At 38.9% G+C, this 27,213-nt stretch overlaps 1 protein-coding gene across 1 annotated transcript; it reads left to right on the top strand.

Moving 5' to 3' along the window:
* LOC107607341 lies at positions 17,520–18,590 on the top strand. Its single transcript, XM_016309309.1, has one exon. The coding sequence runs from the start codon at positions 17,520–17,522 to the stop codon at positions 18,588–18,590; it is 1,071 nt and encodes a 356-aa protein (XP_016164795.1).

The following is a 27,213-nucleotide window of genomic DNA, read 5'->3' as shown; positions in this document are numbered from 1 at the left end:
GACATGGCTCACTAGCCAACCAAGCTTTCAGTGAAAGCTCCGGTCCAAAACACTAGACATGGCCAATGGCCAGCCAAGGACTCTTGCCATGATAAGTGGAAGCCTCAGTCCAAAATTTTAGACATGGCTTGACAGCCAGCCAGGCTTCAACAGTTCATGAAGAAACTCTAAAATTCATCCTTAAAAATTCTGAAGCCATAGAATAATTTATTTAAAATTTTTTTTTTTCGAAAATAAGAATAATAAAAACAAAAAGATTAAAATTAAAATAAAATTACCTAATCTGAGCAACAAGATGAACCATCAGTTGTCCAAACTCGAACAATCCCCGGCAACGGCGCCAAAAACATGGTGCACGAAATTGTGATCTCAATGGCGCCAACAACTTGGTACGCACAATCGTAATCTCAATTCTTTGTCACAACTTCGCACAACTAACCAGCAAGTGCACTGGGTCATCCAAGTAATAAACCTTACGTGAGTAAAGGTCGATCCCACGGAGATTGTCGGCTTGAAGCAAAATATAAATAAAATATAAAATAAAGATAGAGATACTTATGTAATTCATTGGTGAGAATTTCAGATAAGCGTATGGAGTTGCTTTGTTCCTTCTGAATCTCCGCTTTCCTACTGCTTTCATCCAATCCTTCCTACTCCTTTCCATGGCAAGCTTTATGCAGGGCATCACCGTTGTCAATGGCTACTTCCCGTCCTCTCAGTGAAAATGGTCCAAAATACGCTCTCACCGCATGGCTAATTATATGTCGGTTCTCGATCATAATGGAATAGGATTCAGTAATCCTTTTGCGTCTGTCACTACGCCCAGCACTCGCGAGTTTGAAGCTCGTCACAGCCATCCCTTCCCAAATCCTACTCGGAATACCACAGACAAGGTTTAGACTTTCCGGATCTCAATAATGGCCGCCAATAATTCTAGCCTATACCACGAAGACTCTGATCATGAATCAGAAGGCTAAGAGATACACATTCAAGCTTGTTTGCATGTAGAACGGAAGTGTTTGTCAAGCACGTGTTCATGGGTGAGAATGGTGAGAGGGTAGACATGGCCGAGTGGCCAGCCTCCCATGGAGGTCTAGAGATCCCAAAATGATCCCAAGATAAAAGATGAACAAAAGATAGTAAAAAGTCCTATTTATACTAAACTAGTTACTAGGGTTTACAAAATGAGTAAATGATGCAGAAATCTACTTCCGGGGCCCACTTGGTGTGTGATTGGGCTGAGCATTGAAGCTTTCACGTGTAGAGGTCTTCCTTGGAGTTAAACGCTGTAACGACCCAATTTTCAGTACGCCTAGGACATACTAGAAACTGAGTGCTACCAATTTGTCATCCTAATTATTATCTATTATTTATTATATGAGCCTGATTCGTTGTTAAAAGGATAGTTAGTTAGCGAGGTACTTTTTTTTTTTTGAAAACGTTTGAATTAATTAACAGAATCATTTATAATCAATTCACAAATAATAACAGATAAAACAATTATAAACAACCACACATAAATACATCACAAGTAGTTGATAACATTCGGTGATTCAGCCTTTATTAGAATATAGACTGTTAGTTAGAACACCCCTAGATATAGCTAAATAATATCTATATACATGTATATACATATAACATCCCAGGTCTTGACCTGTTCAAGAGGTCCCTAAGCTGGCATCTAGGCTAGCCTAGACTCTATACTCACCTAGTCCCTCTAAACTACTAAACTGAGGGAAAGTACGTTCTAAGTCTTCACAACTCAAGTCAGGTGGAACATCATCAAAAGATAGAATATCATCTGCTACTCCTCTGCACGATCAGACTTTTCCACAGGACGTCTCTCTGGTACATCATGAAGTAGCCACACAACAGGAGTCTCGTACACAGGATTTAAGTTGAAGTTCAAGAACAAACGGGGTGTAGACATTGGCTGGTCTCACAGTATATACATATAAATAAAGAACAATATTCACCCTAGACTCAGAAGACTACCTAGAGAGGAATCCTCTTTGCATAACAGTCATCAGCAAACTACGGAAGGGTACTCATGCTTCCATCTGAAGGGAGAAGGGAGAGAGAAGGGGTAAGAACCGGGGAGTTCTTAGTAGGGCCGGGGTTATTAGTTAAGTTCATTAATTCTGTGTTATTTAGTAGATAAATAGCAAAACACCGAGAAGCAGTAGATAGAAGAAACAAATAAATAGAGAAAATAGAAAGCAAAACACAACCAAAAGAATAAAAGAAAATAAAACACAGACACAGTGAATAGAACACAAACAAAGAAAGCATACATTCATTCAACAATCATAACAGAGGAAATGCACAACCAAGTATGATGCATGTCTGTCCTATGTAGGCCATGAGCTCACGTGTCGGTTTACACCCTGCAGCCCCACATTACCTAGGAACTAGTCCTAGATATGGCTTATTTTCTGTAGGTGAACTTCGGCCTACAGAAGTAGCACTCCCGTAAGTGAACTTCGGCTTACACGAATAGTCTAAACACAACACAACAACTTTCTGTAGGTGAACTTCGGCCTACAGAAATAAAACCTCTGTAAGTGAACTTCGGCTTACAAAAATGGTTTAATCACAACAACTTTCTGTAGGTGAACTTCGGCCAACAGAAATAGCACCTCTGTAAGTGAACTTTGGCTTACAGAAATAGCGCCCCAGTAAGTGAACTTCGGCTTACAGGTATCACAACTCTCTGTAGGTGAACTTCGGCCTACAGGAGCAACACCCTGAGATACATAATTGATATTCACTGCAGGTGAACTTCGGCCTACAGGAATAACAACTTACTATAGGTGAACTTGGGCCTACAGGACCTCTAGGGCCAATCGAAAAGCATCAGATGAACATATAATAGAATATCATACCACAAGGCTTAACTCTTTATTTTTATACTCTTCTCCTCTATTCTCTTTGTTATATTACTCTTTTCTTATTATCATCATTCAATATCATTCTCATTATTCATCATCACTTTCACATTCTTATGCAGTACCTCTTTCATTCTCTGTTCAATCATACTATACAAACTTTACATCTTTCACTTTTACAATATCCTGGCTCAAGCCATTTCTCTTTATCATATTATTCTTTTCTCTTTGTATCTCTTTACTTTACTCTGGTTATTCTGTGCTCTGTGGTACTTTATTCTGCTCTGATTTCTCTGTTTAACATGTGTATTTAAAGCTTATGTAAATTTCAGTATGAATAGTTAGCCTGTCTCAGGTATAGGTTCATTAAGTCTATACTGAAACAGTTTAACTTTTCATATAACACCTAACCCTAGTCCCAACTCAAGTACTAACTAAGTTGCCCTAGTTCGTTCACTAGTCTCTGTCTATTTTTCTGTTATTAAAACATTACAGACTTTTCTTTAGTTTTTATCTTTTCTTCAACTTTTTATCTTTCTTTTATCTTTGCCACACTAATATGTTCTTACCACTCCCTAAGTGTTTTATGAAGGTAATTATGAGATTCTGCGCTTAAAGTTGTCTTTCTAAAGCCCATATCATAATCACACAACTCAAACACAATCAATCAGGATTAAATTCATCAATTCCTACCATGATTTGCTGCTCCAAATCCGGTTACTCTTTGAAGTGTTCTTAAAGCAATTTTTCCTCCTAAAACACATCAAGAACAACTTTAAATCCACAAACTCTCAACTGACCAAATCTCCCTCAGCACGTTAGGAAGAGATATCTCACCTTAGACTTGCTGGAAATTAACGTTTCTTGGCCCTCAAGTCAAGTTAAGCATGATTCCTAAGGAAGAACATCAAGAAAACACATGTTTTGCATGGTTTTCCTTGAAAACCGAATTGAAGAGGGAGGGAGACAGCCATCTAACCTTATTTCCAGCTTTGATAAGTCACATGGTTATGTAGAAGAAGAAGAGAGGATCATTTTGGTGTTTAGAGTTTTGATTTGAGTTTTAGTTCAGAAGAAATCAAGCTTTGAAGATTAAGTGTTCATGAAAGTTTCTCTCTTTTCTCTCTTGTTATTTTCGGCCAAAATGAAGAAATGAGACAGCCTTGGAGTGTCTTGGGGGTGTAGGGTGAGTTGTGATTGGTTGGCTTGGAGGTGGGTTAAAATAATATTAAAATATCTCAGGTGTATAACTACTAAAACTAGATGTATTGGAACACTTGTAAAAACATCTCTAAAAATTATTTTCTGAGCTACTAGCATAAATGACACTAGTAACATATTTATTATGAGAATAAAACATGTATGATGAGGCCTTAGCATTGCTAAATTCATCAGAGAGTGCTGGTGCTAAGCTACACCAGTAAACCGTAAACCCGGTTAAACCGATTTTCCTGTTTTTAACTAAAACAGACCAGGTAACCTTATAATATCATTCAAGCATTTTCTAATACTAATGTAATGATAATATTATACTATTATCTCTCTCCTCTCATGAATCGAGTCTGGTTCGTCAAACAGAGACTATTTACGAAAATCAGAATCAAAACTGCCAACCGATACGGTTCAAAAACTAGGTTCTACGTGACTGCGTTATTGAGCTTGCCTCAAAAAGGGTTCTACCTTAAAGATGACATAGTGACAATGAGGATTGAATTTCTTGATGATATAGAAGAGGTTCTCCCCTTACTGATCTTCCGGAGGATTCCATGCCTTCGGAAAAGATCTCGCATACTCGAAAATCAGGGTTGTTACAAACGCCAGTTTATAACCTGTTTCTGGCGTTTAACTCTGCTTAGCAACCTGTTTCTGGCGTTTAACTCTAGAATAGGGCAGAGAGCTGGAGTTGAACTCCAGTTTGCGTCGTCTAAACTCATGCAAAGTATGGACTATTATATATTTCTGGAAAGCCCTGGATGTCTACTTTCCAACGCATTTGAGAATGCGCCAGTTGGACTTCTGTAGCTCCAGAAAATCCACTTTGAGTGCAGGGAGGTCAGAATCCAACAGCATCTGCAGTCCTTCTTCAACCTCTGAATCTGATTTTTGCTCAAGTCCCTCAATTTCAGCCAGAAAATACCTGAAATCACAGAAAAACACACAAACTCATATTAAAGTCCAGACATGTGAATTTTGTTTAAAAACTATTAAAAATATACTAAAAACTAACTAAATCATACTAAAAACTATGTAAAAATAATGCCAAAAAGCGTATAAATTATCCGCTCATCAGGGATCTTCTCCGTCTTCTTCCTCCACTTCCTTACCCCATTCTTCTTCCAATCATCTTACTGAGAAAGTAAGTCGACCTGAGGAACTTTCTCCCAAACATAATATCTTCGAAGAAGAAGTTTTCTTCGAAGATATCAGTCAAGCCATAGACAACTGGGAAATACCCAAAATCCCTCAAGATGAGTTATATGCCCCCAATGACAACAAAAGAAAATCATATTACATTATCAAAACCGTTGAAAACAATATTTCTTTAGGACCAGACTTCGGCGAGGAATTCCATCTTTTAACCAAGCAACCTGTCAGAGAACATTGATGAATCCATATTTGATGATGATTTTTTGTTAGAGTTGAATGGATTTTCATCATATAAACTTGCACTTATTCCCTTGAATAGCATGCTTTTGAACTTCCCTCCTAAATTACGCTTGATTATGAAAATATGCTCTTTTGTGCCTAATTTAATCTATTTTATTCCATTTGCCTTCCATTCGATGCCTTGATGTTGTTTTCGAGTGATTTCAGGTGTATAAGGTAAAAATGGGTTGGAGAAAATGGAAGAAGCGCATGCAAAGTGGAGGAAACATGAAGAATCAAAGGAGATGAGTTCAGAGACGAGTGCATGCGCACGGCTGCTTGTGCGTACGCACAGCTGCCTAATCAGAGCACGTGGATTGCTTCAAGCGCGTCGCGCGTCCATTCAAGCATCGCCTAGTGTGCGTGCGCATGGCTACTTGTGCGTAGGCACAGGACGGGATTTTTCGCAAGGTGTGCGGACACACGCATCTGTACGTTTGCACATGTGTCCGCACATGACTTCATTAAAAGAGCACGTGATTCGCGATTTGGGGGCTTTGGAGGCCCATTTATGAAGTTTTCTAGCTCATATTGGAGGGGAAATGAGGGACATAACATAGCATATCATTAGTATAGTTTAGGAAGTGGTAGGAAGTTTTTAGTTTGGTTTTTCTCTAAGTTTTTCATTATCTCTATTAGGGTTTATATTAGGGTTTTACATTCAAGTGACATTTCTATTTTTGATATTGGATTTTGCTAGCTTTTACTGTAAGTATTCTTGTCTTATTACTCTTTATAGTTACATTGTCATTATTCTTTCTTCTAATTCAAGTTATAGTTCAATTTTGCTTCACTCTTGCAATTTCAATTTCTTGTTGATGAATTTGATGTTTGTTGTTTGTTTCATGCTTTCTTGTGTAATTCTTGTTGATTGAGATCAATTGTTGCTTTTAGTTTCAAGCATTTTCTCATTTTCTCCATATTTAAGGTTTTTGCCCACCAAGTGTTTGAAAAAATGTCAAACATGGTTTTAGGCTAAATTTTTAGTTCTTGGATTGGGTAAAGTGAGCAATTGGGTTTCTAGAGTTGGAATGTCCAACATTTAGTTTCAATTCTTGGATTGCTAATTGTTCTTGTTCCCACTAACGCTAATTTGTTGCTAAGGCAATTAGCAAGCAATTTAGGATTTGTGGGTTGAGAACACTTATGCTCATTTAACTTACTTTTCGATGTGACGGTTGATCAAGTGAGACTAATCCATCATTGTCATAGTTGTGGTTCCAACAAGGAAAAGACCCTTATTTCACTCCAAGCCAAGACTCTTTTTATGCTTTCAATCTTTCATACACTTCTATGTTAATCTCTTTTATACTTTACTTGTTTATATTACATAGTCGGTTCTTTAATTTCTTCATTAGTTCAATCATTACAATTTTGCATGTTCGTTTATTGCTTCATATGTTTATTTCTTCATTGACAACCCCTTGATCACTACAACTGGATTTGCACTCTCATTGTTCTAAAGTACTCCTTGGGAGACGACTCGGGAGTCAAATACTCTCGGTTTTGAATTAGTTTTGAATTGTGACACATCTTGTGAGTTTCCAATTTGATTGATGGCCAACTTGTTGGATTAGGAGAATACTTACAACACCAATTCCATTTTGGATAATCAAGTTCCTAACCCGTGCATTTGGGGCTTTCCTATCAAATTTTGGCGCTGTTACCGGGGGATTCACTTTAAGTGCAATAAGTGCTACAATTTTGGTTGTTGTAAATATGTGAATAGTGTAAATACTTAATTTTTGATTTGCTACTTGGCATTAATTGTAGATACTACTTTTCTCTTTAGTTAGTCTTAGTAGTCGTTGATTGTTAAGTTAGTTCTTGTTTACTTACCTACATTTATTTTGCCTTTCATAATTGCATGGTTTTATTGCCTCCTCAGTTGAATGACACAGTCGCTTCCAGACTCGAGCTTGGCCACTTTTGATCTGGAAATTAAAAGAACTTTAACTCATATAAGGCAAGCTCGGCGTTGGCTAGCTTTTGTGAATAGTGAATTGGGTTCCCTTGAGGAGCACTTCAATTCACTATCACCAACCATCCGTGACCATCATTCTCCAATCAAGGAGGAGACTCTATGTTCATCTGTGGGGAGTACTGAATTCTCTTTGAGTGACTCCGATGACACCGTCATGGCGGACCCACCTTGAAGGAGGCCGGAGCTCCTAATCTTGACTTGCAACAGCTTCAAATTTTGTATCCGGCTTTAGATCTCAATTTTGAGCTCAAGTCTGGCACGATAAACTTGCTTCCCAAATACAATGGACTACCTGGGGAAGATCCTTTGATGCTTCTAAAGGATTCCCAAGTTGCATGTGCAACTGCGAGAAGACATGGGGTAGATGAAGCTGCAGTGTTGGTCTTCGCTTTCCCTTTCTCTTTGGAGGGAAAAGCAAAGAAGTGGTTTTTTACTCAACCAGGTGAAGTTAGATCCAACTGGGACTTGTTGTGTAAAGAATTTTTGGAAAAGTTCTACCCTCCTAAAAAAATAGACAAGTTGCGAAGAGAGATCTCTTGCATTGTGCAATGAGATGGGGAGACTTTGTATGAATACTGGGAGAGATTCAAGAAGTTGCTGGAGCCTTGCCCTCACCACCGGATTGATGAGTTGGTTCTTATCAGCTATTTCTGTCAAGGAATGCACCACCATGACAAGCTTCTCCTAGATGTCGCGAGTGGAGGATCATTGACCAAAAACAAGACCGCTGCAGAAGCGTGGAAAGTTATATCAGACTTGGCGGACTCAACTCAGCACTCAAGGGCAAGAAGTCCACAACCGAAAGCTTTGAGTGAAGTTTCTCCCTCCAGGGATGCCATTTTGACCAAGACCCTCGGTGAGATGACAATCTTGTTGAGACAAATCACCCAAGGGCAACAAATTCCTCAAGCCTTGATAAATGGTCTACCTCAACCTCCAAGGATCGAAGGACCAGCAAGGATATGTGGTGTTTGTGCTTGTAACACTCATTACACCGATGAGTGCCCTCAACTCTAAGAGGACACTACATTAGCAGTAGCTGATGACAAGTCATCTTAGCCTAGTTTCACTAGCCTTTTTCTTTTGTTTTCAATTGATTTTATGCACTTTCTTAAGCCATAAGCAAGCCAATTGGGTAGATTTCCATGTTTCCTTTGATTCAATCAACCATGTATGAATTCATGCACTTTCATGAGATTTTATGCTATAATTGTCATATATTATGAAAGAAACACAATCTCATGATTTGGGGCATAGCTTTGATTGTTTTGATTGATTGGTGATAGGTGAAAAGAGCTTTGAAGAAGGTTGAAGGAGGAAGGAAGGGCTAGGAGCAAGAGAGAACAAAAAGTTTGAGCCAAAGTTTGCTTCAAACTTTAGCTCAAACTTTTAAAAGAGTTGAAAACATACCAGAGAAAAAAAGCTTGAGCCAAAGTTTGCCTCAAACTTTAGCTCAAACTTTTGGAAGAATTGAAAACACTCCAGAGGAAAAAAAGCTTGAGCAAAAGTTTGCCTAAAACTTTAGCTCAAACTTTTGGGAGAAAAGCTTGAGCCAACGTTTGCCTCAAACTTTTTGGCAAACGTTGGCATCGCAAAACCAACACCCTGGAGGAGAAAAGCTTGCGCCAACGTTTGCCTCAAACTTTTTGGCAAACGTTGGCGCCACACTTGCACACCCTGGAGTAGAAAAGTTTGTGCCAACGTTTGCCTCAAGCTTTTTGGCAAACGTTGGCGCCACACACATTTACAAGGGGGCCAACGTTTGAGCAAAAGTTTGACCTCAAACTTTGGCTCAAATGTTGGTAGCAGCAAGCTTAAGCAATCTGGTATAAAAAGTTTGAGTAAAAGTTTGCCTCAAACTTTTACTCAAACTTTTACTCAAACTTTTATGATTTCAACCCGGTTCACAATGGATCTTTCTCCAACTCCAAGAGCAATCAACCAAGGCCTTTATCAACCCAATTCCATCAAGAGCAAAGGCCCAATTCAAGGCTTGAAGACCATTAGAAGAAAGTATATAAATAACTTAGGATTTAAGTTTTTCGGGGAGCTTTTCCTTTGGCATTCTTGGAACACTTACAGAGAGCTCACCTTTACATTTTTGATTTGTTGCTTTAGAATTCTAGAGAATTTGGGAGGAGAATTGATCTCTCTTCTCCCTTGTTCTTGCTCAGCACTCTTTACTTTTCTTGCTTCAGATCTTGCGTGGAGAATTGAAGAACTTCTGTTTCAATCTCACCTTAAGATCTTGTTTAATTTTCTGCTTAATTGAATTCCCTTTTCTGTTAATTGCTTCTTATTCTATTCTCTCTGCAATTTACACTTCTTTATTTCCTTTGCAATTGTTCTTGCTGTATCTAGGAAGGCAGTGAGATCTAGACTTGGCTATCTAGTCTCTTGAGTCCTAAGATCTATAGCTTTCAATTTCAATTTCCTTGTTTCGTTGTCACACCAAGCTTATTCTCATTTTCATTTAAGATCCGGTTTAATTGAATCCATCTTTTACATTCCTGTTTGTTGAATTTTTCTTTTCCTTGTTTAATTTCTGCAAAGCCAATCCCCAATTCCCTTTACGATTCAAGCCATTTACATTTCTTGCACTTTAAGATTCTGAAATTTACATTTCTTGCGTTCTAAGTTTCTGCCATTTAATTTCTTGTTCTTTAAGATTTAGCACTTTATTTTCTGTTCTCTTTAATTTCATGCAATTTACCCATTCCCTTTACTTTCCATGTAATTTAAATTCTGTTAATCACAAATCACTCAACCAAATCTTGATTCGCTTTACTAAATCAACCACTAAACTGAAATTGCTCAATCCTTCAATCCCTGTGGGATCGACCTCACTCACGTGAGTTATTATTACTTGATACAACCCGGTGCACTTGCCGGTTAGTTTTGTGTGTTTGGGATTCATTTTTTTTCGTTTTCCGAAAATACACATCAAGTTTTTGGCGCCGTTGCCGGGGATTGAAATAGATTGACAATGATTACATGAAGTGGAGATCTAGATCAAGAACTTTTTCTTTTCTGTTTCTCTAATTTTTTACTAACACGCTAACTGTTTGAAATTTTGCTTAAACTAAACTTCATTCTAGCAATAGATTGAAGAGTTACTGGTGGTGTTTCTTTTGTTTTGTTTGTATGTCAGGTACAGGGAGATCCATTCCTGTTTTATTTGAAACTGACCAGAGAACTCTTAGAAGGTTAAGAAGAGATGAAAGAGGAAAAAATATTGTTGGAGAGGAAGAATCTGAGGAAGAATATCACGAGATGGAAGGAGATCCATCTAATCCAGGAGGAAGGGTTAACAATAACCCACAGCAGAGGAGAGTATTGGCCTCCTATACCTTTGCAAATGCTAGACATTGTGGAAGCAGCATTCTCACCCCTAATGTCAATGCAAATAAATTTGAACTGAAGCCACAACTCATTACATTGGTCCAAAACAACTGCTCGTTTGGGGGAGGACCATTGGAGGATCCAAATCAACATCTATCTACCTTCTTAAGGATTTGTGACACTGTCAAATCCAATGGCGTGAATCCTGAAACATACAAGCTTCTGCTGTTCCCGTTCTCATTAAGGGACAAGGCCGCACAATGGCTTGAAACTTTTCCCCAAGGAAGCATCACTAGTTGGGATGACTTGGTGACTAAATTTCTAGCCAAATTCTATCAACCCCAAAGAGTCATCAGGCTGAAAACCGAGGTGCAGACATTCACACAATTAGATGAAAAAGTCCAGTACATGCACAACCAAAATTCTGGACAGAATGAAGTGTATGATGACACATACAATCCATCTTGGAAGAACCACCCAAACCTCAAATGGGGAGATAATCACAACCAGAACCAACAACCATCGCAGAGGAACTCAAACCAAAACACTTCAAGAAACAACCAAAACCATAACCAGTAGCAAACTAACCAAAACCCCTACAGAAAACCTCAAAACAACTACCCCAACCCCAACCATTACCAATCTAATAACCAACCCACCAACCAAAATGCCTACCATCCACCATCCACATCTCACAACCCACCACAAGCATCACCTGAATCTCAAAGACTCACCAACTTGGAAACCTTGATAGACAAAATGTGGAAACACCAAGAAATGACAACCAAGAACCATGAAGCCTCCATGAAGAGCCTAGAGAGGCAAATTGGGCAAATCTCCAAACAGATTTCTGTTGAGAGACCTTCAAGCTCACTGCCGAGTGACACAATCCCAAATCCTAAGGAAGAATGCAAGGCAATACAATTAAGGAGTGGGAGAACATTGATGAGCAACAATGACACTACAAAGAAGCAAGTAGAGAGCAACACAAGACCAATAGAAGATGAAAAGAAAACAAAGGCAGATGAAGCCAAGGATCAAGTTGTGATGCCAAACAAGAGCACTGAGAAACCCAAAGAAAAGAACAACCAGCCACACAATTCAAAAGAAGTGATTCAGGGACAGCAGCAAGCAGGAAAAAGCATCACACCTCCGCTGCCATATCCCCATAAGTTCCTTGAGACTTTCAAAAAGCTGGAAATCAATATTCCCTTTGCTGAAGCACTTGAGCAAATGCCTCTGTATGCCAAGTTTTTGAAGGAGGTTATCAACAAGAAAAGAAGTTGGAATGAGAAAGAGACCATACTGCTTACTGAGGAATGCAGGGCTTTGATTCAAAAAGGGCTTCCTCCTAAGCTTGAAGACCCAGGGAGCTTCTTGCTGCCTTGCACCGTTGGGAAATTAACCATCACTAAGGCAATGTGCGATCTAGGAGCAAGTATTAACTTAATTCCCTCCTCTTTGATAAAAAAGCTGCATATAGAGAAAGTTAAACCGGTACACATGTCGTCAGAGCTGGTAGATAAGTCAATGGTATACCCCAGGGGTGTAATTGAAAACCTTCTAGTCAAGGTGGACAAATTCATATACCCTGCAGACTTTGTGGTTCTAGATTCAGATGAAGATGAAAGTGACTCCATCATACTTGGGAGACCGTTCTTAGCCACTGCTAAAGCTATCATAGACGTAGAGCAAGGGGAATTAACTCTCAGAATGCATGATAAGAGTGTCACTCTGAAAGTAGTACCAGAAGCGCAGTTCAGTGATGAAAAGAAAGACTATATAGAACTCGACAAGGAAGAATCACAGTTAAAGAAAGAAAGCAACAAGGTGATTCACAGCAACATCCCAAGGCAAAAGATTGTGCAGAATGATAAAGAAGTTCAAGAGGATATTGGAGTATTAGCCACTGAGAAGAGAGATCTCCAAAGTGAGCCTATGGCCAAAAAGGAAAGGTTAACAAAAGGAAGCAAGAAACACAGAAACAAAACAAAAAGGGGTTGGAAGAACAGGAAGATTCCAACAGAAGGGCTTTCCAAAGGTGACAAAGTGCAATTGATATATCAACAACTGGGAACAAGCCAACAGACTGATGACTATTACACTGTCAGCAACATACTCTCATTGGAGCATGCTGAAATTGAACACCAAGGAACAAAGAGGAGGATCACAGTCAGGGGAGACAAGTTGAGGCACTACAATCATCAACCACCATAAAAGAAAGCCCCAGTGTCAAGCTAGTGACAATAAAAGAGCGCTTCATGAGAGGCAACCCATGATTTAAGATTTATGTCATTTTAAATTCAATAAGCTATGATCACCTGAGCATGAAATTTTTCTTTTCATGGACATACTTAATGAATGCATGCAAATTTTTTTCTTTTGAAACATATGCTAAGACTTCTAAAGTTTGGTGTGCCTTCAAGCACACCAAACCAGTGTTACAAATATTTTCATACTATATGCCTAGCATATGACCAAACACTAAGTTTGGTGTTTTTCCTCTCATGAAAATAAAAAATTCATGCACCAATGATCATACGTTGTCACTTTCTGAGACTTTTCAATTGAAAAGAAATCATACTCTGTGATGAAGGCATCAATTGTGATTAACTACCAGCATCTCACATTTGCCCCTTAACAAGAGACAAGTTTGGTGTTCATCAAACCTTGATGCACTGATTAAGGGACACAATTGATCCTTCATGAAAAAAAAAAGAAAAAAAAGAAAAAGGAAAATTATGATGAAGACATTTCTTATAAACATTTAACCAAGAGTGACATTGGGATTTCAAGAACACTAGTTGGAGGAAGAAACATTTTTTAAACTATATAACCAAACATTAAGTTTGGTGTCCTCCAAGAAAAGTCACGGTTACAATGGATATAAGGAATGAGAGTTCATATAGTTGTAAATAAAGGAAGCACTCTTGCCACGGTTTGATAATGTTGATCCTTGATGTCTTGTTGTGATGACTAGGTGGTCAAAGAACACTCAATGAAAGAGACAAGACAAAGGGAGAGCATAGCATGAGGACAAAATCCCATCACATGTCTCAAAAAGTGAATCTGCCACTCCTTGGAATGATCACGGTAGAGACCATTGAAGAAGCAAGTTTTGTTTTCATTCACTCTCACATGCACACCTTTGATTCACATAATATCCACTTGCATCCCAGCCTTCCATTGTTCATTTAAGTAACATACCACCTTCAAGCCATGCACATAACCGAATAGTTGCACACCTCTACACTCCAACCATTCAAACTCCATTCCCATCATCATTCTTCATCATATAAGCTCAGCCTCAATCACTTTTCTTGTCAAAATCTTCAACTTTCTTCACACTCCCTTTAACCCCAAAGAGACCAACCAACCAAGTGATCATGGCCTCTTCCTCAAGAACCAAACGAAGAAAAGGGAAAGATCCCATGATGGAGGAGAGTACACCTGAATATGACCGATGGAGATTTAGATCTTGGTTCCATCAATTACAACTTCAATGGATGAATGAGAAGAAGATATATCCAGAGGTTCCTTTCTTGCTACCAGATGAAGGGTGCCAAGAAATGAAGGACAAGATTAGAAAGAGGAAATGGGAAGAACTCGTCTCACCTATCACTCGAGTCAATGCAAATATCATAAGAGAGTTCTATGCCAATATCCCAAGACTTAACACGGGTGAAGCCCCAACGTACAAGAGTTATGTACGGGGGATGGAAGTAGACTTTAGCTCAGACGCCATCAAGAAAGTCTTGGGACTAAAATCAGTCCGCTTTAGTGAACCTGGATACCACCAAAGGGTAAATGGAGATCCGGATTATGATAGAATTTCTAGAGATATTTGTATGGAGAACTCAGAGTGGGAAGGAGATGCCAAAAATAAATATAAATACCTAAGGAGAGGAGATCTTATCCCTGAAGCAAAGGGATGGTATGAGCTATTGAAAAGATCAATTCTGGGCACAGTAAACACCTCAGAAGTCAACAGGAAGAGAGTTGTTATGTTGCATTGCATTATTGTGGGAGGAGAGGTGAAGGTTCATGAAATCCTTACAAAAGACATTCAAAAACTTGCAGAGAAGAACTCGGCCGGGTCTTGGTTATACTACCCAAGCACCATTTTGAGGTTGTGCGCAAAAGCTAAAGTGCCAATGGAGGAAGACAACCCAACATGGTTGAACCCGGGTATGCCTATAACGATTGAAAGAATGATGATGGTTACTGAAGCGCATCAGGGCCGAAGACCACATGGAAGAAGGCAAAGAGAAGAACCAATGGAGGAAGAAGAGTTACAAGAGGAAGAAGAGCCACAAGAGGAAGAGGAACAACAACACAGTCCATCACACAACACTCTGGACATGACTCAGATGCAGGAAGCAATTGGAAGATTATCATAACAGTACATGAGAATTCAAGAAAGTCAAGAGGAATACCATTCACTATACATGAAAAACCAACAAGAGCAAGAAGAACGGGAGCTAAGAATGATGAACAAACAAAGTGAGTTTGAGTCAAAATTCTTCGTGATGCAAGAGGAGCATGCCTTTCAATCTCACGAATCATTTGGAAAGTTGGTACAAATGCAACCTGAAAATTTAAGGGCTCTCAAAGAGTTCACAACCCTCCAAGATGCAAGATATGAAGTCCAAGCCGACTACAACATAAATAGTCAAATCAAACTGAACTATATTGGAAAGCATCTGCACAACATGGATCCAACATTTCCAACTTTCGATGAATTCTTCAAAGGGAGAAGTGAGATAGAAGTAAGCAATGCTATGAAGCTTGAAGATAGAGTAGAGGAGGCGATGAATAGAGCTGGGTTCTGGCGGGATCAACAGACAACAGACATGGACACAGGGAACACCAGCAACCAAGTGTATGAAAGAAGAAAGAAAAATCATGACAAATGAAAGGTGGACTTGCTCCTTGTTCATCACCACAAAGAAAAAAGCATGCATCTTATTTGTTTAAAATAGTCTTTGAATTATGTTTGTTTCCCTTAAAATAAGTAAGCTAGTCTAAATGTGTTCTTGTGTGTTTACTTTCACTTAACAAAAAGCATGCTTTGTCCCCTGCATCTTTAATTCAATAAAAGAAATGTTTGAATGTGAAGTGAGATAGTTCTCTGTTAGATAGAAGTACAATAAAAGTAAGTGGTGGTGTGTATGTGTGATTGTATGATAGCTCACTTTTAGTGAATAAAAGAACTAGGATGTCTCCTTCTAAGTAGAAAGTGGCCTACTGTCTATGAATCTCAATCAAATAAAAGTCCTTGGTTAAAAAGAAAAACAAAAAGAGAAAAGAAAAAGCCAAAAAGTGGCAACAGAACAAAAGAAAATAAAAAGAAACAAAGCTAGACACCAATAGCTTGAACCTTACTTAGGATTTAAGTTTTTCGAGGAGCTTTTCCTTTGGCATTCTTGGAACACTTACAGAGAGCTCACCTTTACATTTTTGATTTGTTGCTTTAGAATTCTAGAGAATTTGGGAGGAGAATTGATCTCTCTTCTTCCTTGTTCTTGCTCAGCACTCTTTACTTTTCTTGCTTCGGATCTTGGGTGGAGAATTGAAGAACTTCTGTTTCAATCTCACCTTAAGATCTTGTTTAATTTTCTGCTTAATTGAATTCCCTTTTCTGTTAATTGCTTCTTATTCTATTCTCTCTGTAATTTACACTTCTTTATTTCCTTTGCAATTGTTCTTGCTGGATCTAGGAAGGTAGTGAGATCTAGACTTGGCTATCTAGTCTCTTGAGTCCTGAGATCTATAGCTTTCAATTTCAATTTCCTTGTTTCGTTGTCACACCAAGCTTATTCTCATTTTCATTTAAGATCCGGTTTAATTGAATCCATCTTTTACATTCCTATTTGTTGAATTTTTCTTTTCCTTGTTTAATTTCTGCAAAGCCAATCCCCAATTCCCTTTACGATTCAAGCCATTTACATTTCTTGCACTTTAAGATTCTGAAATTTACATTTCTTGCGTTCTAAGTTTCTGCCATTTAATTTCTTGTTCTTTAAGATTCAGCACTTTATTTTCTGTTCTCTTTAATTTCATGCAATTTACCCATTCCCTTTACTTTCCATGCAATTTAAATTCTGTTAATCACAAAACACTCAACCAAATCTTGATTCGCTTGACTAAATCAACCACTAAACTGAAATTGCTCAATCCTTCAATCCCTGTGGGATCGACCTCACTCACGTGAGTTATTATTACTTAATACGAACCGGTGCACTTGCTGGTTAGTTTTGTGTGTTTGGGATTCGTTTTTTTTCGTTTTCCGAAAATACACATTAGTAGCTAACCCTTATCCGCAAAGACCAAATTACAACCAATGATCTTACCAACATGGAGGCAATCAAAACCAAGGGTGGAGGGATAATTCAAATCAAAGGTGGAACCAAGCTCCTCAAGCTCAACACAACCAAAACACTCAACTCTACTACCATCCCCAAGGTCAACCACAATACCAACAACCCTACAAACAAACCCTACAATCTCAACCTCAAGGGAAGTACCTACACCCACATAGTAGGTCTAGCCTTCCTCAAGTTAACCAAACCATTCCCTCCAATAAACCTCACATGAATGACACAATTCACACCTTCATGCAAGAGCAACGAGAGTTCCATAAAAAAAAAGAGGCATATATGGCTACGATAGCTGAAGCCCTTTCAAGTTTAACTCTCCCTCCTCAAACCGCACAAAACACCCAACAAGCTTCAACCTCGAGTAGTTTACCCTCCCAGCCTCAACCCAACCCTAAGGGTAGCATCAATGCCATTACCCTTAGGAGCGACACTAAACTGGATAAAAATGTTTATATACCTACAAAGTTGAGTGAGGAGACAAACACTGAAGAGGTAGGAGATGAAGTGGAGGTGACGAGGGATGAAGATGAAAGTGTTGACAAAAGCAAAGAAGAACCATCCAAGGTCAATGAGCCAAAGAAAAATACTTTGCTTGAAGAGCCTTTGCCCATTCCATTCCCAACCGTAGCCAAGAAGGCCAAGAAACAAAAAGAGCTTGACCCCACTATGGTGGAAGTTTTTAAGAAGGTTGAAGTCACCGTCCCCCTCTTCCAAGCCATTCAACAAGTGCCAAAATATGCCAAGTTCCTTAAAGATGTTTGCACTCACAAAGATAAGCTTGGCAACCTAAACACAAAGCCGGTAGATGATTTTATCTCTTCTTTACTTCTTGAAAAATGCAATGATCCCGGCCCATGTTTGGTCACTTGCTTGATTGGTGGGATGAAATTCATAGACTGTATGTATGATCTGGGGGCATGCATAAGCATTATGCCCCTCCCCATTTATGAAAGATTGAATTTGTCTCCCCTAATGAGGTCCGGGGCAAGGTTTGTACTAGCCGATAAGAGTATTGTGTCAGTTGTGGGGATTGTAGAGAATGTGCTAGTTAATATTCAAGGATTGCTCTTTCCAGTTGATTTTTACATTTTGGAGACCCCTCCCATTGACTCTAACAAGCCATCGTCCATACTCCTTGGAAGGCCATTCTTAAAGACGGCCCGTTTCAAGCTAGACGCACATTCGGGAGTCTATTCTTTCGAGTCGGATGGCAAGTTAGTCAAGTTCACTTTGGAGGAGTCCAACAAGCCTGTTCTTGAAGCTTATTCTATTTTTGGGTGCGACATCATTGATGATCCATTGATTGAGGATGGGAAAGTGCAAGAAGAAGAGGATGTTGCCAAGAAGTAAAATTCAAAGGATCACACTCAACCCAAGAATGCCAAGGAGTTGGAGATTTTCCTCCTTGGTGAAGTTTTCAAGTGACCAATGAAGCCATGTAAGTCCAACTTAGGACTCTAAACCAAAGTGCTTGGTGCGAGACACCCCACCATGGTAACATTATTCTAATTTTATCTCTTTTTTATTGCCTTTTGAATTATTTGCTTTCTTGTGATATAATGGGTAGCTTCGGTTTGGTTTGATGATTTTGAGTTGACTACGTTAAATTACTTGTGGACTATGAAATTGTGCTTGTTTGAATGATTTGGGGTTGGTATGTTGATATGCTAAGGGTAAGAACCTTAGTTCTGAAGAGAAAAGAATTTTTTGAAACAGGGCATCTGTGAGTACGCACAAAACTGTGTTTTTTCGTCACTTGTGCGATCGCACGAACCTGTGCGTCCACACACGACATCACACACCCTATGGTCGCAGCACCAGCACGGCTTGTGCATGCGTGCTGCCTTGTTTTCTCTGATCTGTGCGTGCGCATGCCTGCGTGCGTACGAACACGTCCCCTCTCATACTTCATCTGTGCGGCTGCACAGACGTGTGTGCCCGAACACCAATTGCAGACCACTCTGGTGGGAGCGAGGGAAAAGCTTGTGCGCGTGCTCAATCGCCCCCATTTTTTGCCTTTGTGCGTGCGCACGGACCTGTGTGCGCACGCACACATGATTCTGTCCTCAAGTACATTAAAAAAAACCTGTCTGTGTGGTCGCACGACTTTGTGCGTCCGCACGTCTTTGTGCAACCTCTCTAGTTGCAGCGATCACACGCTGTATGCATTCGTACCCCTTCTAAGTTTTCATCTCTGTGCATCCGCATAGGCCCCTGTGTGCCCGCACACATCGCGTTCTGGGCGTTAACAGAGAAACCTGCCTGTTGAGAGGCAGCCCTTTCTTTTCTTTTTTTCTTCTTTTCTTTATAGCTACTCTCTCTCTCTTCTCTACCCAGCTCCACCGGCCACCGCTACCGTCAGCCCACTGCCGGTAACCTCTCTCTTTCTCTTACTTCTCTTCCCTTTTCTTTCCTTCTTTCTATTCTTTCTCTTTTCTCTATTCACCACCGGTAAGTTCTCTCTTCTGGTGTTTCTTTTTCCGGCATACCCAAACGCCGTGATTTTACAGTGGCTATAAGGAGTGCCATTGTTCCTCCCTAGTTCTTGTCCTTTTCAACCTCTATATCTCAGGTTCTTGTTTTTCCTTTCTATTTATGTTAATATTTTTGCAATTGCTTTCATTTCTTTTATGTTGCTTAGATTTAATTAGCTACTTTCTTTGTTGTTTCTGTGTATTGCAAAGTATTGTTGCTTGATTGTTGGGTTGGTTATGATCAAATTTGAGCTTAATTGTGATGAACTTGCACATTGCATACTACATGTTCGATAAAAGGCCTCAATGAACATTTTGTTTGATTCATATGACTTGGCCATCATATGTATTCAATTTATCTCTTGTTGGGCATATTGTATGAATGGTGCAACTTTTATTATGACTTTTGATGGTAGAAAATTGAAATCACCAATGCATTTCCTTGTTTGCTGATGTGAAATTGTGGTTGTAAATGCATTGTGATGGTGTAATCTAAGTTTCATTGTTCATTTTGGAATTTATATTGAGTAACCACTTTACAAATGTTAAACTTTTGATGATGTCTTGATCAAACATCTTTTGGCTTCCAATTAAGAACATTATATGTGTGATTACCACTTTTTGAGGATGAACAATGGACAATTCCCTTTTGGTGCTTGCTTGAAGTTGCTTTCATTTTTCTATTTTATATTTGCAACTTGAGCAATAAGTCGTGAAGCTTTAAATTGTGAATTGCCTTAAGGGTGTGACTGCCGTAATATCCGGCCGGTGTGTGTGTTCTAGCAGTGCGCATCATTGTAATATATACACCGTGTCTTTGTAAATCACAATATTTCTATAAGCTTCTTTTAACCTTGTTAGTGCTTCCTCAATGATTTTACTTTATTGTTGCCCTATGATCTCGAAATTCTTTTATTTTTATTTTCAGGATGAGAAAGAAGAGTAAGACACTGGTTACTTCGCCGGTTGAGTGAACTACCACTCGTTTTCCTTATGTTTGGAGGGATCACCAAGGTAATAGACTGGATACCTTGGTTAACCGAAGAGCTGACTCTCAATATGAGGCTATTGAGAAGCGTACAATCCATTGGGAGCGGCCATTGAAGGTTCCAAACCAATACCAGGCGACTATTCACCAAAGGATTGCTTCGCTTCATTGGGAATTTCTCGAGCAAGAACCCATTGAAGTCAATGAAACTATGGTATGGGAATTTTATGCGAACTACCAAGCTTGGGAAGCGAAGTCAATCTTCCTCCGGGGAAAGTTGTTGGATACATCCAATCAAGTTCTAGAAGCTGTTCTGAATATCCCCCACATTCCACTTGAGAAAGATGAATATTCCAAGATAAAAGTTGATGTCTTCAAAGAAAAAGTATCTCTGACTCCCATTCTTGAGAGAATAAGCCGTCCTGGTGCATCTTGGGGGTATAGCAACGGGAGGAATTCTGTTCCCACTAGTATTGCATACTCTGATTTCAATGCTGAAGCTCATATATGGCATCAGATTGTGGCTGATTACATCATCCCGAGCACTGATGAGCGGATATTTTATATGCTTTTTGGGGGTATTTTCATATAGTTTTTAGTAGGATCTAACTACTTTTTAGTATATTTTTATTAGTTTTTATGCAAAAATCACATTTCTGGACTTTACTATGAGTTTGTGTGTTTTTCTGTGATTTCAGGTATTTTTTGGCTGAGATTGAGGGACTTGAGTAAAAATCTGATTCAGAGGCTGAAAAAGGACTGCAGATGCTGTTGGATTCTGACCTTCCTGCACTCGAAATGGATTTTATGGAGCTACAGAAGCCCAATTGGTGCAATCTCAATTGCGTTGGAAAGTAGTCATCCAGGTGTTTCCAGCAATATATAATAGTTCATACTTTGCCCAAGCTTTAACGACGCAAATTGGCGTTTAACGCCAAGTCTTTACTCTATTCTGGCGGTAAACGCCAGAAACAGGTTGCAAACCAGAGTTAAATGCCAGAAACAGGCTACAACCTGGCGTTTAACTCCAAAAAAAGTCTCTACACATGGAAGCTTCAATGCTCAGCCCAAGCACACACCAAGTGGGCTCTGGAAGTGGATTTCTACACTATCTATCTTAGCCTACTCAATTTTTGTAAACCTAGGTCACTAGCTTAGTATAAAAACTACTTTTAGAGATTTATTTTGGATCTCTGATGACATTTTCACATTTTACATTGTATCTCTACAGCATGAGTCTCTAAACTCCATGATTGGAGGTGAGGAGCTTTGCTGTGTCTCGATGAATTAATGCAATTACTTCTATTTTCTGTTCAATACGCTTGTTTCTGTTCTAAGAAATTCACTCGTACCTAACCGTGAAGAAAGTGATGATCCGTGACACTCATCATCATTCTCAACCTATGAACGCGTGCCTGACAACCACTTATGTTCTATCTGTAATAGTTTGAGTGTATATCTCTTGGGCTCCTGGTTCAGGAGTTTGATTGCCTCTCCTGACAGCAGAGTGCTCAAATCCCTTAATCCAGAGTCTTCGTGGTAAAAGCTAGAATCAATTGGCAGCATTCCTGAGATCCGAAACATCTAAATCTTGTCTGTGGTATTCTGAGTAGGATCCGGGAAGGGATTACTATGACGAGCTTCAAACTCACAAGTATTGGGCATAGTGACAGACGCAAAAGGATCAATGGATCTTATTCCAACACAAGTGAGAACCGACAGATGATTAGCCATGTACATGGACCCTTTTCACTGAGATGACAGATGGTAGCCATTGACAATGGTGATCCACCAACATACAGCTTGCCATGGAAGGAGCCTTGCATATGTGAAGAAGAAGATGGAAGGAAAGCAGAGATCCAGAAGATGAAGCATCTCCAAAACCTCAATCTGTTCTCAATTACTGCATAACAAGTATTTATTTGATGCTCTTTTACTTTTTACTATTGAAATTAAGAATTATCATTGATATCCTGACTAAGAATTACAAAATAACTATAGCTTGCTTCAAGCCGGCAATCTCCGTGAGATCGACCCTTACTCACGTAAGGTATTACTTGGACGACTCAGTGCACTTGCTGGTTAGTGATACGAGTTGTGAAAAGTGTGATTTACAATTCGTGCACCAAGTTTTTGGCACCGTTGCCAGGGATTGTTCGAGTTTGGACAACTGACGGTTTATTTTGTTGCTTAGATTAGGAAAATTTTTCTTTTTGGTTTAGATTCTTCTATTATTGTTTTTGGTTAAAATTTTAAAATCCTTACTTTCTTTTTCATTTTTTCGAAAATTTTTATAAACTAAAAATTGAGTTTTTCTGTTTGAGTTTAGTTTCATATTTTAAGTTTGGTGTCAATTGCATAATTTTATTTTTCTGTCAATTTTTTCTTCAAATTATTAGTGCTCAGAATATAAAAATTTTTAAGTTTGGTGTCCTTTGTGTTTCTGTTTTCTTAAAAATTTTTCAAAAGTTGTTCTTAGCGTTCATCGTGATATTCAAATTTTTCCTATTTGTTTCCTTTGTTTTGATCTAAAAATTCAAGTTTGGTGTCATTTTTTTACTGTTTTTCTCGTTCTTCATTAAATTCAAAAATATCTTTTCTCTTTATTTTAATTAATTTTCGAATTTTCCTTTAAAAATTTAGATTTTTATTTTAAAACTTTCTATTCTATCTTATCTTAGTTTTGAAATTTCAAAATTCAAAATCTTTTTCAAAAATCATATCCAAAGTTTTTCAAATCTTCTTAATTAAGTAATTGTTTTAGTTTTCAAATTTATTTTTCTCTTAGTTTTCAAAAATTATATTTTAATTTCTAATTATTTTATTTTATCTTATTATTTTTATTTATTTATAATTATTCGGTTTGTTTCTACTTAAATAAAATAAGAACAAAAATATATTTCATTTGCAATTCATATCAATTCTCTTTTATCCGTCATGGACCTAAATGGAAATGAACAGTCCAGAAGGACTCTGGGGTCATATGCTAACCCCATTACTGCTGCATACGGGAGTAGTATCTGTATACCTCCCATCAGAGCAAGTAGTTTTGAGCTAAATCCTCAGCTCATTGTCATGGTGCAGCAAAATTGCCAGTATTCCGGTCTTCCACAGGAAGAACCTACTGAGTTCCTGGCGCAGTTCTTGCAAATTGCTGACACAGTGCGTGATAAAGAGGTAGATCAGGATGTATACAGGTTGTTACTGTTTCTATTTGCTGTAAAAGATCAAGCTAAGAGGTGGTTAAATAACCAACCCACAGCAATCATAAGAACATGAAAACAGTTATCAGATAAATTTTTGAATCAATATTTCCCTCCAAAAAGGATGACATAGCTAAGGTTGGACATCCAAGGCTTTAAACAAAACGATGATGAATCCCTTTATAACACCTGGGAGAGGTACAGAGGGATGCTAAGGAAATGTCCCTCTGAAATATTTTCAGAGTGGGTGCAGTTAGACATCTTCTACTACGGGCTTACAGAAAAAGGTCAGGTATCTCTAGACCACTCAGCTGGTGGATCTATACACATGAGAAAGACTATTGAAGACACTCAACAGCTTATCGATATAGTTGCTAGAAATCAGTAACTGTACATAAGTAATGAGTCCTCCATGAAAGAAGAAACTAAGACAGTGTCAACTGACTTTAGTCCTCAGGGACAAGTTGCTGAACTTAATCAGCAACTATCTTCTATAAAAAGGCAGTTAGCATAATTCCAGGAGATGATATAAGAAACCAAAGATACTAACAAAGATATGGAATCATAATTGAATCAAACAAAATAGCAGTTATCAAAACAGAAAACAGAGGAGTGCCAAGCAGTTCAATTAAGAGGTGAAAAAACATTAAATACCTCATCTCAAAGCAGCAGAAAGCCAAGAAAAGAACAACTGACAGAGGATGAGCAACCTACTACCCAAAATCCCTTTGAGGACAGTAAGAGCCAAGAGAGGAATAAGTATGGCGTTTAAACGCTAGAAAAGGATGAAAAGCTGGCGTTAAACGCCCAATCCATGTCCAGTTCTGGCGTTCAAATGCCAGAAAAGGATAGGAATCTGGCGTTAAACGCCCAATCCACGTCCAGTTCTGGCATTCAAATGCCAGTGAGGGATTAGACACCTGCAAGTGCTGATAATAACCCCCTCAAGAATGCTTCTCAACTTGCCTCTGTAGGAAATAAACTTGCAGCAACTAAGGTTAAAGAATATAAAGCCAAAATGCCTTGTCCTCAGAAACTCCGCCAAGCGGAACAGGATAAACAATTTTCCCACTTTGCAGACTATCTCAGGACGCTTGAAATAAAGATTCCGTTTGCAGAGGCACTTGAGCAAATACCCTCTTATGCTAAGTTCATGAAAGAGATCTTAAGTCATAAGAAGGATTGGAGAGAAACAGAAAAATTTTTTCTCACTGAAGAATGCAGTGCAGTCATTCTAACAAGCTTACCAGAAAAGCTTAAGTATCCCGGAAGCTTCATGATACCATGTACATTAGAGGGTACTTGTACCAAGACAGCTCTATGTGACCTTGGGGCAAGTATTAATCTAATCCCTGCATCCACTATCAGAAAGCTTGGCTTGACTGAAGAGGTCAAACCAACCCAGATATGTCTTCAACTTGCTGATGGCTCCATTAAATATCCATTAGGCATAATTGAGGACATGATTGTCAAGGTTGGGCCATTTGCCTTTTCCACTAACTTTATAGTGCTGGAAATGAAGGAGCACAAGAGTGCAACTCTCATTCTAGAAAGACCTTTCTTAGCAACTGGACGAACCCTTATTGATGTCCAAAAAGGTGAAGTGACCCTGAGAGTCAATGAGGATGAGTTCAAGTTAAATGCTATCAAAGCTATGCAGCATCCAAACACATCAAATGACTGCATGAGTGTTGATATTATTGACTCCCTGGTAGAGGAGGTCAACATGGCTAAGAGTCTCAAATCAGAGTTAGAGAACATCTTTAAAGATGTTCAGCCTGATTTGGAGGAACCAGAGGAAATAAAAGAACCTCTGAAAAATCCTCAGGAAGAGGATAAACCTCCCAAACCCGAGCTCAAACAACTACCACAATCCCTGAAATATGCATTTCTAGGAGAAGGTGACACTTTTCCGGTGATCATAAGCTCTGCTTTAAATCCACCGGAAGAGAAAGCACTACTTCAAGTGCTAAGGACACACACGACAGCTCTTGGGTGGTCCATAAGTGATCTTAAGGGCATCAACTCAGCAAGATGCATGCACAAGATCCTATTGGAGGATGATGCTAAGCCAGTGGTTCAACCACAAAGGCGGCTAAATCCAGCCATGAAAGAAGTGGTGCAAAAAGAGGTCACCAAGTTACTGGAGGCTGGGATTATTTATCCTATTTCTGATAGCCCCTGGGTGAGCCCTGTCCAAGTTATCCCCAAAAAGGGAGGCATGACAGTGGTTCATAACGAAAAGAATGGACTGGTTCCTACAAGAACGGTTACAGGGTGGCATATGTGTATTGATTATAGAAGGCTCAATACAGCTACCAGGAAGGATCACTTTCCTTTACCATTCATAGACCAGATGCTAGAAAGACTAGCAGGTCATGAATACTACTGCTTTTTGGATGGCTATTCAGGTTACAACCAAATTGCAGTAGATCCTCAGGACCAAGAGAAAACAGCATTCATATGTCCTTCTGGAGTTTGCCTACACAAGGATGCCTTTTGGTATGTGCAATGCACCTTTTAGTATTTGGAGACTCATTCAGCTCCTGCCTTGACCATTTAGCACTTGTTCTGAAAAGATGCCAAGAGACCAACCTAGTTTTAAACTGGGAAAAATGTCACTTTATGGTGACTGAAGGAATTGTCCTTGGGCATAAAATTTCAAACAAGGGAATAGAAGTGGATCAAGCTAAAGTGGAAGTAATTGAAAAGTTACCACCACCTGCCAATGTTAAGGCAATCAGAAGCTTTCTAGGGCATGCAGGATTCTATAGGAGGTTTATAAAGGATTTTTCAAAAATTACAAAACCTCTGAGCAATCTGCTAGCTGCTGACACGCCATTTGTGTTTGACACAGAGTGTGTGCAAGCATTTGAAACTCTGAAAGCTAAACTGGTCACAGCACCAGTTATTTCTGTACTAGAATGGACATTACCATTCGAACTAATGTGTGATGCCAGCGACCATGCCATTGGTGCAATATTAGGACAGAGGCATAACAAGCTTCTGCATGTCATTTATTATGCTAGCCGCGTTTTAAATGATGTGCAGAAAAATTACACAACCACAGAAAAAGAGCTGCTTGTAGTGGTTTATGCCATTGACAAGTTTTGATCATACTTAGTAGGATCAAAAGTGATTGTGTACACTGACCATGCTGCTCTTAAATATCTACTTACAAAGTAGGATTCAAAACCCAGGCTCATAAGATGGGTGTTGCTTCTACAAGAGTTTGATATAGAAATAACAGACAGAAAAGGGATAGAGAACCAAGTGGCTGATCATCTGTCCCGGATAGAACCAGTAGA

Source organism: Arachis ipaensis, chromosome B07 (genome assembly GCF_000816755.2).
Source record: "Arachis ipaensis cultivar K30076 chromosome B07, Araip1.1, whole genome shotgun sequence".
NCBI classification, from domain to species: Eukaryota; Viridiplantae; Streptophyta; class Magnoliopsida; order Fabales; family Fabaceae; genus Arachis; species Arachis ipaensis.
Note: the sequence above shows the minus strand (reverse complement) of the source record. Positions and strands in the feature narration are given on the sequence as shown.